We start from the raw sequence: 11493 nt of genomic DNA, 5'->3' as shown, positions 1-11493 counted from the left end.
TTGTCAGCGTGCTGTTTCAGTTTGTGTCTTAGAGATGACTTCTATTCTGAGGTGCAACACTGTAAGAAACGACAACGTTAACATATTTCTGATAAGCCTGTACACATCTCATTTAATCATTCATTTAATATGCGTAAATGCTACTTTTGTAATTTTTGTAATTTATTTGAAGGATAATCCTTTGAGATGCGTCATCTCATTTTAGAGGGGGTCCTTACAAAACATAAATACACTCATCAGTAAGGTAAATCCAAAACATAATACCAAACATTTAAACACAGAGACACCCACACACACACACACACACACACACACACACACACACACACACACACACACACACACACACACACACACACACACACACACACACACACACACACACACACACACACACACACACACACACACACACACACACACACACACACACACACACACACACACTTAATGCTCCCCCAAGCCTAGCCACCCAACCTACTTGACAGCTAAAACACTATTTTTCTGGAAATAATAACAAGAACATCCCTCGTGTGTATCTCTGCAATGATGGGTACAAAATTAATAAAATTGTACAGCTTATTAGAAATCACCTGAATGTGCAATCACATTGCTAGCATAGGAGATGCTTTTGCATTAACTTAAAGGTTAGGCAGTGATGCCACTGTCATACACAAGTAGATAGCTCCAAATAAATGTCAGAGTGTTTGCTGGCAATAGACTGCTCTGCACCTCAGGCCTGTGTAACAGAGGCGTTACAGCACCTGGCTGACCAGATTACAGACGTGGAGAAAAAAACTTCCTGACTCTCTGCTCATTATTCTTGGTGATTTTAACAGAGCAAATCTGACCCACGAACTTCCAAAATACAGACAACATATTAAGTGTCCCACCAGAGGAGCTAACACACTGGAACACTGCTACACAGTAATAAAGGATTCATATCACTCTGTTCCCTGTGCAGCTTTAGGACTCTCTGACCACTGTTTGATTCACCTCATCCCGAACTACAAGCAGAAATTTACGTTCATGTCCCCTTCTGGGCTCCGTACAAAACTTAAGCTTAAGGCGGTGAAAAAATAAAAAAGCCTCACAAAGACAAGTTGTATGGGGCAATTGGAAATTGAAACGAAGCTCTAGGAAACATTTAAATGTTTTGTTCACAGGTTGTGCACCTTGTTTAAATACAAGTTTACTATTTTGACTAATCGAAAAACAGAACAATTTGGACACCTGGAACCGTGTCACATGCCAACAGATTCTGCTTCTGTTTTTGAGCAGAAATCTTTTCAGAGAAAAGGTTGTGACATGTTATTGTGAATTAGCTGTGTCTTTCACAACTGTTTGAGGTGATGTTGATGAACAGGCATAACCTGTTCAAGGTTATAATGACAAGCACACACAACTGTTTTAAAACCATACAAAAATTATTAAATAGAAAGTCCACGAAAGGATTTGTTTGACAATATGCCTTAATTATATTGACTTTAGTATGTAAAAAATATACAATCACCCATGAATGTAAAACACTTTGGTTAACAAAGACTTGACAATTTGTACAATTAAAAAAAAACGTATTAATAATAAAACATTATTTTATTTTATATTATATTTTTAAAGTTTCTGTCATTGTTGATACTGTTGATTATTTGTCTGGTTCATTGTACCATTCTGATACTTCACTTGGTGGTTAAAACAACTCCAAATATTAATTAATAAATTGAAAACAATTCCACACTTGATCAAGACCTGATCGACTATAATAAAATAGACCTGCATGGGTCTCTTGACCATGACGTGCATAGCCAAAAGAAGACCTTAAAAGGTGTGATAAGAACCACAATTATTACACAAGTTTGCTGTGTCATCAATATACATTTATTTAAAAATATGAATTTACTATATGAATATGAATTAGTTTTCTTGGTTTCAGCAGCTGTGTAAGGGAATAATTTGGGGGGAGCTTCTTTACTCAACGCATGTATTTTCTTGGCAAGATAGAAAGTTTTCTGTTAAAACACACAGTTTGAATTTGGATGGTAAAAATCAGCTAAAATGTTTCAAAATAAAAGACCCTTCAAAGAGATATGATATATATTTTTTTTTATGCAAATGTTCAATGTTTGTCTCTCTCACCCGTTCTCCTCTGTCCTCCTGCCTCTTCTGTGCATTCATATACCCCACTCTTTCCTAACAATTCCCTACTATCCACTGCTGTGTCCTCTAAAGTAAAGGCATTAAAAAGTTCTAACAATACTCCCACCCCCCACAAAAAAATGATGCAAGACACTTTTCATTACCCTTCTCTCTGATTTAAGCCGACACACAGGCAAATGTTACTAAAGGGAGGAATGGCACTTATTTTCATATACACAGTAATGTGCAAACATTTTGGGCAGGTGTGAAAAAAATGCTGTAAAATAAGAATGCTTTCACAATTAGTGTTAGATTATCTTTACAAAATGCAAAGTGAATGAACAGAAGAAATATCTAAATCAAATAAATATTTGTTGTGACCACTCTTGGCCTTCAAAACATCATCAATTCCTCTAGATACACTTGCAGACAGTTTTTTAAAGATCTCGACAGTAGGTTGTTCCAAACATCTTGGAGAACTAACCACAGACCTTTTGTGGATGTAGGCTGTCTCAAATCCTTCCGTGTCTTTATGTAATCCCAGACACACTCGATAATGTTGAGATCAGTACTCTGTGCGGGACATACCATCACTTCCAGGCCTCCTTGTTCTTCTTTATGCTCCCTATATCTGGAACAAACTCCCAGAAAACTGCAGGTCTGTTGAAACCCTTGGCTCTTTTAAATCGAGGTTGAAGGCACACCTGTTTACAGTTGCCTTCAATTAAACAATTTTAATAGAATTTTAAACTTTAACTCTGCACTGTAACTTTTAACTCTTTCTATATTTTAACTTAATTTATTTCAATTAATTTCATTTGAATTATTTTTATTTGAAGATATTTTCAGATTTAATAATTTCAGTGATTTTTAAATTTTCTATTTTAATGTTTCTTTTCTTTCCTCTGTCATGATGCTTTTGATGTCCTGTGTGAAGCACTTTGAATTGCCTTGTTGTTGAAATGTGCTATATAAATAAACTTGCCTTGCCAAACTTGCCTTTATGCTGAAGTACGTTCTTAATGACATTGTCTGTATGTTTGGGAATAAATTTGGGACCAATCAGACGCCTCCCTGATGGTATTGCATGATGGATGAGTAACTGCTTGTATTTCTCAGCATTAAGGACACCAATAATCCTGACCAAATCCCCAACTCCATTTGCAGAAATGCAGCCCCAAACTTGCAAGGAACCTCCACCATGCTTCACTGTTGCCTGCAGACACTTATTACTGTACTGCTCTCCAGCCCTTTGGCGAACAAACTACTTTCTGTTACAGATAAATATTTAAAATTTTGACTCATCAGTCCAGAGCACCTTCTGCCAATTTTCTGCACCCCACTTCCTCCATTTCTGTGCATTTTGAGTCGCTTGGACTTGTTTCCACGTCAGAAGTATGGCTTTTTGGCCGACCAGACTTCTCTGGACAGTAGATGGGTGTACCTGGGTCCCACTGGTTTCTGCCAGTTCTGAGCTGATGGCACTGCTGGACATCTTCCGATTTCGAAGAGAAGTAAGCTAATGTGTCTTTCATCTGCTGCACTAAGTTTCCTTGGCTGACCACTGCGTTTACAGTCCTCAACGTTGCCTGTTTCTTTGTGCTTCTTCAAACAAGCTTGAACTGCGACATCTTAAAACCCCCGCCTGCTTTGAAATCTTTGCCTGGGAGAGGCCTAGTTGATGTAGTGTAACAACCTTCTGACTTGTTGCTGTGCTCATTCTTGCCAAGGTGTATGTCCTGTGGCATGAAACTCTTCCATAACCTCACCGTGGTAGTAGGCTTTACCTCACCCAGTTTTAAGCCCCCTACACAGCTGTTTCTGTTCCACTTAATGACTGCGTTTCAACCTACATATGAAAATGATGATCATTAGCTCCTGTTTGCTATAATTGGTTAATCATACCCATTACTATAATTCTACAAAATCCCTGACTAGTATACCTATAAGATGCTGTTTTGAAGGCAAAGGGTAGTCACACCAAATATTGATTTGATTTAGATCTTTCTTCTGTAAGCTCACTTGGCATTTTGTAAATTGATAAAAAAAAACAATTTGTATTTGTGAAAGCATTCTTACTTTACAACATTTTTTCATACATGCCTGCATTGTCATTTTGTTAGACACCTCTGGTCTTGAACATCTCTCTCCTTGCGTCTCCTCCTCTGCTTGCTCTTAGATAGGATGGCCTAAGATGCCAGGAGAGGAGGCGAAATTTAAGAATTGAGGATATTTCCACTGGACAATGAGAGGATATGAAATGACTTGGACCTGCAGACCACAAAGTTCATCATATCAGGGCCGCTCCATGACAAATACCATCTCCTTCCTGTCTCAAAAATGAGGTTCAAGTGGACGTCTGAAGCTCTGAAGTGGGTCTCGGGGACTTCAGGAATCTGACTGAATGTTGGAAATCTTGTCGATGGACTGAAGCAGCTGAGAGACCAAATGGAGTGTCTCCGCTTCCCCCAACAGCTGCCTGCAGACATGAAAATGTAATTACCCATCTTTTTTCAACAAAAGGGACCCTAAAAATTCATAAACATTTCCTAAGAGATTCAGAAAATCTTAATTTGCTAGCATTTTGTTCGAAACAAAAATTACTGCATTATTACAGTAGTTGTTTCAGGGTGTTTTAATATGCTGCCTTTTTACTTTTAAACCCAAAGTTACTAAAATATGAGAACAGTATGTGTTATCAGTCAAAACAGTTCTTCAATAGCGGCTTTATGAGCCACATCTCATCAGGTTTGTCCCGTTCTGCTTACTGTACCCCATGTAAGCTCAGTAATATGACAGAAATGTAACATTAGCATTAGCATGATAGTTCACAAGGTACTGACCGGATGGATGAGTGGGCAAGGCTCGCCGATTTGTTAAGGTACTTAGACGCCATCTGAGCATTGTGTCTCATCGTCATGACAACTTCCGACTCTGCTGCCTTCAGACTGTCATTCTCCAACCGCAAAGATTCAACCTCCACCTGAAACACACATTTATTGATCAACAGAATCACAAACAGGATTTAAACGATTGTTTTATTCTTGCAGTGTAAATGGTAAATGGACTAGAGCTATGGCGCTTTTCTAGTCTTCAGACTACTCAAAGCGCTTCTATGCCGCATGTCAAACCTACACATTCACACACTGATGGCAGTGGTCGCTATGTAGTGAGACAATCAGACGTAACTAATCCTATTGATACGCCACCGCCGACGACGAAGCAGTGGGAGAAATACAGGGTTAAGTGTCTTGCCCATGGACAAATCGGACATGTTGCTGGAGGAGCTGGGGATCGAACCCTCGACCTTCCGACTGAGAGATGACGACCAAATGTTTTTACATACCTAACCCCTTTAAACACAGTTCTGTTAAATTTTCCATTGTACTTAATTAGACCTCTGTTGAAACAGTAAAAATAAATGACATCTTTACAAAACCGACCTGCAGCTGCTGCAGCTCCACCTTCAGTTTGGAAACACTGCTCTCTGCTTTCACTGCTCGCTTCTATGAAAGACACAAACACTCTCAGTTTAGGGATACAAAGAACACACGACTGTCTAACAGGTAGGCCCAACCTGGATAAAGCTACATTTCTACTTTTGCCATAGACTGGAGACAACTGGAGGTACTCTATGCATTGCCACTACAGGGACCAGGTTTATAATCAAGTTCCAGTTGCTTTATCTTATACCCCAAAAGGTATACTCGAGGAAATACACTTTGTGTAGAATGTGTTAACAACTATTGTTGTTTCGGTTCACTTTATTATTGTTTTTAGCTATCTTCAATTATTTTATTAACATATTTAAAATATAGATACCGGTCAATAAAAAAATGAATCAATATCAGGGTTGACCTTGCAGCACTTAACATCTCTGATTGGTAGATTACTAACATTTTTCCTGGCAGAGCAGCAAGTAGTATGCTTGGCTGGATGTTCATATTAAAAACAATTACACAAGTAAAATGTGTAATTTTGGTGGAACAGACTCTCTAGTGCTTTTTTTTGCTCTTATAGCGACAATATACATTTATCTTTATAGATGAGGATACATTTTAGAGTTTTTAGATGACAGTGGTATCTATCTTTATTTATATGTGCTGCAGCTAATGTCTTACAATGAAACCAAATAAAATGATTGCTCTTCTTGACTACGTTGACCATAAACACTGATAAGAGAGCCACATAAAACAAGAAGAAAATACACTTTAACATTGAGCTCATATCAGATGTTTTTCTAAAGCTGTGACCAGCTTATGTGAGCTGTATATGTTCATTGAAATGTACCGTCATCAGGTGGAGGTTCTGCTCCACAGAGTGAACCATGCTCTCCAGATCCTGAGCCTCCCTCTCCTCCTGACGCCTCCTCTGGAGCAGCTCCTCAGACAGGTCCAACACTCTGACAGCGAGGACAAGCACAGAGGCATGATGGGAAAATGCTCATACTAGTGGGGTTGGTACAGTTGAGCTGTAACTTCGTTCTCACCTGCGGTCATTATCATCTGATTTCTTTTGAAGTTCCCTGATGGTTCTCCTTAAGGACATGTTCTCATCCTTCAACTGCAACCCACAAGAATTCTATTTCAATCCCTTCAGAGGACAACGTCTAACATTACTACCCAGTAAAACCAAACTACCGTATATATATATATTTGCTTTATTGTTTTATTCAATTTAAGCTGAATTGCAGCATTTTACAATGTTTACATTACTTTTAGACAAAGTCTAAGCCACAATGATGCCCTTGGTGGTTTTAAAGATTTTCATTCTGAAAGTATTCTCCTTCGAGCTATCAGGGTTGCAAAAGCAATAGTTTTTTCCTTATTCCTGGGTGTTATAGCATCATAATCTTGCACCCCAAATACGGCCAATGTGGGGCTAGGTTGTAAATTCAGCCCAAAAGCCCCAAATATTGATATCCAAAACTCTCAACTTGGAACACAACCAAAAAATGCGAGTAAAGTCCGCTTTAGCAACTCTAAAACTATCACACATCTCATCTAGGTCAGGGTATATTTTGGCCTGTCTGACCTAACTATTTTAAATTGTATCAAATTTAGATGTGCACAAGAAGAGGTTCCATTAACCCAGGTAACAGCCCTGTCCCATGTAACTTCTGATATGTCTGACACTAGCTCTTGTTCATATTTTGTCTAGATTGTTTTGTCTTGATTGTTTGTATGGGACTTAACATAAAAAGGTCAGAAAGATTAAATGCCTGTCTAAATTGTATCCAAATCCTTAGTGTGGAACTTACTACAATACAAAGGAGAAATCCTTCCTGCATATTATCCCATATACTCTTTTGTAAAGCGTCTCCAGATAACACTTGTTATGAGTTGGAGCTATACAAATATTGATTGATTGATTGACTACCGGAATGGAGGAAAAGTATGATGGGTATCATAGGGAGTATTTTTGTAATCAGCACAGGGAGTGATAACAGTTTACATAACTTTGCCTCTGCATTGCACCAATCTATTTGAGGGGCCTGAAACTATTTTTGTAAGTCTGTTGCTGCCCAATAATAAACCATTTGATTGGTTTATTACTGGGCCCCTTATCTCGGACTTTCAAGCAACGTTTCATGTCGAGCTTTACCTCCCCATATAAAATTTGAAAGCAGTACATCTGTTGAACGTTACCTGTTGTATTTGACTGATCCTCCCGCTCTTCCGTCTGCAGGAGGTGACCGGTTCAGCAATAGAGGTCTCATCGTCTCCTTCATAGTTCTCTACTCCTCCTTTCTGCTGGACTTCAAGTTTTGATGAGAACCTGTTTCATTCAGAAATGAAAAAGGGGGTTAAAGGTTGCTGTGATTAAAACTCTGTCCACTTTTTTTTTTTGGAAACAACTGCTAAAACAAAGTTGGCCTAATACAACAATACTGTAATACATTTTAAAGGCTGAATGGTAAGTTTGTGTTTCAATATAAGGATGAGTTATTAAAACACTGAAGGATTAGTTAGATTTAGTTTTAGGGAATGAGGGTCCTAATAAATTGCACACTGATTAAACTTGTAAACTTTCCGCATAAAGTCGGGGTGTGCCAATGTGAGAACGCATTTAGAACTTCAACGATAATTCTTGGCCAACTCCAACCTCTTGTCCATATATGATCAAAAAAATCAATACTTCTTATACCTGGTTTATATGTAAATCAGAGTAACGTCTCTATACAAGCAAATAAACCTCACTTTCATTTGTGTAGATAAACCAAGAAAAACTCCCTACTACAGATCGCTGAGTTAATTCCAGATACAACATCCATATACTTTCTCCCTTCCAACCGGCTACACAGATAGTCCACTACAACAGAGAATATATGTAGTCAATAACAGCCAAAGGTCTCATTTTGTGGGAGAAGGCAGGGAAGCATTAAGCTCAGTTTACAGCAGAACAACTCAGTAAGCGGCAAAATCCACTTACCTGGTCTCCTCTTCCTCCCCATCCTCCTCCTCCTCCTCCTCCCCCTCTGTGCAAAGGGAGGAGGTGCTGTCTACACCTGACAGAAAGCTCCGCCCCCATTCCTCCTCCTCCTCCTCTCCCTGGTTAGACTGAGATACATGTATCTCTGACTGTTATCGGTTATTTTATTGGTTATTACGGAGAGAGTATGAGGGATTACAAGATGATTTCATTGACGATGTCACTGTACCTGTTGTGCCAGAGAGGGCTCGGAGAAGAAACAGCTCCTGATCTCAGGGTCAAAAGTCACGTTACCGACATCGAACAACCTCTGATAACCACTTGACTACAGACGGAGACAAAAAGAGAGATACAATAAATGTAATGTATTTTTTCACCTGTTTAAAAAGGTGTAGTTAAAATACCTTGCTCTGTGTCAGCTTATTGTCTACATATTGGTGTTGGTCTTGGTTTTGGTCTGGCTCCTCATCTGGATCCTGGTTCTTCCAGCGTAAAAACTCTTTGAAGGAGAACGGATTCAGCTCCTCAGCATCGACCTCCTCATCTGCTTAAGGATTTAGATGCAATGGATATCAGATCAGAAGGGGGAAACATCACATCACAGACGACAGCACCAATAGAGACGACATTCAGACAGGGAAAGGCTCTGGCGGCATTTTAATTCAATCATGTGTCTAAAATGTATACTTGTGCTCCATTGGGTCTAGACTCTGCATGATCATTGTCACTGAAAATAACACTTGCAGCTCCCGTTAAATGCCTGATGGTTCCAGAGCAGGCAGTTTGTCATTTCATTCATTTGACTGTAAATTTCACCACTAAAAGAACTATTTAATGCATCAAGAATCTTGAAAAGAACCTTCAGTTTATTTAAACTGTCAATATTTTCCTCTGACATCATGCTCACATAACAGACATTTAAAAATAGAACATTTCAAATAACACAAGTGACCATAATATGAAAGAGTGTTGATTCTTTGAAGTAATGTTTAATCTGTTAAAAGCTTTTTAATGGACTTCACTCTGGTAGAAAGACTCCAGATAATACTGCCTTCAGGTTGTCCTGTTTTAATGCCTTTTTTGAAATCTCATTTGACCTGGAGGGGGAATCTGGCAGAGGTTTCAGGGGAGATGAACTTCACCTGTTGTACCAAGACAGGGGAGTTCTTCCACAAGAAAATGTAAACAGTTCGTGTTTATTCCAGAGAGATTATACAGTAGATTTTAGAGCTGCAGTAGCTGATCATTTCCAAATTTCAGCAGAAAAAGGGGACTATATAAAGGAGAAAAAAGGAGCAATTAGGGAACCCATTGGTTAAAATACCACCTTTTTTAAGCCTAGATTTTGGCATTTTCTCTGTTGCCTTTTTTCATATTATTGTTTTCCTTATTTGGAAAACAGCGTGGAGCTGGAGAAAAGCGAAGGGTTAGCAAAGAAAAGTTATCAACTAACGCTAGCCTTGTTACCAAGGTGATGTAAATTATGCTATTTTGTTTGCAAAAAGGTTTTGACATTGCTAGGAAACAACCAAAACATAGTGCAATTTGATTGTGCATATCTACAGTTTACCTACAAAGTAAAAGCTTCTTGGGACTGTAACATGGCGGATACTTCCCATCATGGTGGTGGAAGTATATCAAAATTCATGAAATGTGATATTTTATGATAAAATAATATACACACCTGTATAAAATATATATAATTAATCTATTTTGTGGGCTTTTCATAAATCAAACTCAAATTAATTACCAGTCAAATATGATTAGGAATACATACAAAATAACTTTTCTTGTTACAGTTGCATGACACTCACAAGTGACACAAAAACAAGAAAAATACCTAATTGAGATACTACTACTACTACTACTAATAATAATAATAATAATAATGATAGCTTGAATTTATATAGCTCCTCTCAAGGTACCAAAGAGTGCTTCACATCAGGGAAGAAGAAGTAACACACAACAGTGTTTGTCTGGGTCTGGGAGTCCATACGCTGAGTAGAACAGGTTGGTTCTCAGGAGTTGTGCAGTGATTTTCTTTTTTTAGGTGAGGAGGAGGATTTTGTATGTGATTCAAGACTTGGTCTGGGGACAGTGCAGGTGGGTGAGGGTGAGGGTGATGTCCTGCTAGGCCAGCTAGGGCTTAGTGCAGGTGAGAACCCCAGCAGCTGATTTCTGCACATGCTGGGACCTGACCAGGGCTTTGCTTGATTCCCCCAGACAGGACTCCACTTTCTGGACTTACAATAATCCAGACAAAGAAGAAAGAAGTGTGACTGAGGGATTCTGCCTCAGTCTGGGAGTGATGGACAGAGTTTAACTGTAAATAGGACCATCATTTGCTGGTTTGAGGTACTTCGGTTGATAACTGTAATTGTAAGATACAGTCTACAGTAATAGCAAATTGATAATTTGACCATTACCTAATGCATAATAGCTCAACATCCACCCTCTTTCAGCTCAGGATGAACAGTCCTATGTTCATCATCGTTTAGTATCTGACTTTGTGCCGACATGATGCTGATCATACCGGAGCTTTTCACACCTTAGATTTTAGAAAATGATTAGTAAACAGATAAATAACGAGTTGAAAATAACTACACAGCAGGGATGACATTAAGGCTTCACACATTATGAATAAATAACAAATAGATAACAAACTCTCCACTGACCGTCTGTGATGATCAGGGTTTTAGCTGAACCTTTCTGTTTGGACATGACGTCAGGCAGGTGGATAGACAGGTATACAGGGTTTTCCAAGAGGCCTCAGTCAGTTATTGATCACATTCATCATGTCCTCTTTGGGGAGGGGGGGGTCCCGCTGAGTGTCTCCCTGCAAGACGAAAAACATACCCGGAAGTTTACCCGTCAGCACCCGAACTCACGTGACCAATTTTAGTCACTTTTCATTGGCTGGATTAG

The 11493-nt window shown here is 38.9% G+C and overlaps 1 protein-coding gene across 2 annotated transcripts; it reads right to left on the bottom strand.

Moving 5' to 3' along the window:
• Positions 1–1855: 1855 nt before the first annotated feature.
• On the bottom strand, positions 1856–11453 carry entr1 (endosome associated trafficking regulator 1). 2 transcript variants are annotated; one of them, XM_020649773.3, is made up of 10 exons: positions 11244–11453; positions 8973–9112; positions 8798–8893; positions 8569–8717; positions 7785–7914; positions 6626–6699; positions 6427–6538; positions 5580–5642; positions 4980–5119; positions 1856–4615 (listed from the first exon to the last, which is right to left on the bottom strand). In XM_020649773.3, the coding sequence occupies exons 1-10, from the start codon at positions 11287–11289 to the stop codon at positions 4525–4527; spliced, it is 1041 nt and encodes a 346-aa protein (XP_020505429.1). In that variant the 5' UTR covers positions 11290–11453; the 3' UTR covers positions 1856–4524. The 2 variants fall into 2 exon arrangements, with proteins under 2 accessions (XP_020505429.1, XP_020505431.1); XM_020649775.3 differs by having other exon boundaries at positions 8569–8696.
• Positions 11454–11493: the final 40 nt, after the last annotated feature.

This window comes from Labrus bergylta, chromosome 2, assembly GCF_963930695.1.
Source record: "Labrus bergylta chromosome 2, fLabBer1.1, whole genome shotgun sequence".
NCBI lineage: Eukaryota > Metazoa > Chordata > Actinopteri > Labriformes > Labridae > Labrus > Labrus bergylta.
Note: the sequence above shows the minus strand (reverse complement) of the source record. Positions and strands in the feature narration are given on the sequence as shown.

What these genes read in the sequence shown, in the direction of transcription:
- entr1 (XM_020649773.3), bottom strand. Translation starts at nt 11,289, where the DNA reads ATGTCCAAACAGAAAGGTTCAGCTAAAACCCTGATCATCACAGACG. An exon ending in ATAAGCTGACACAGAGCAAG is followed by an intron (nt 8,894 to 8,972) that starts GTATTTTAACTA and finishes CTCCGTCTGTAG; the next exon opens with TCAAGTGGTTATCAGAGGTT. An exon ending in AGCCCTCTCTGGCACAACAG is followed by an intron (nt 8,718 to 8,797) that starts GTACAGTGACAT and finishes AACCGATAACAG; the next exon opens with TCAGAGATACATGTATCTCA.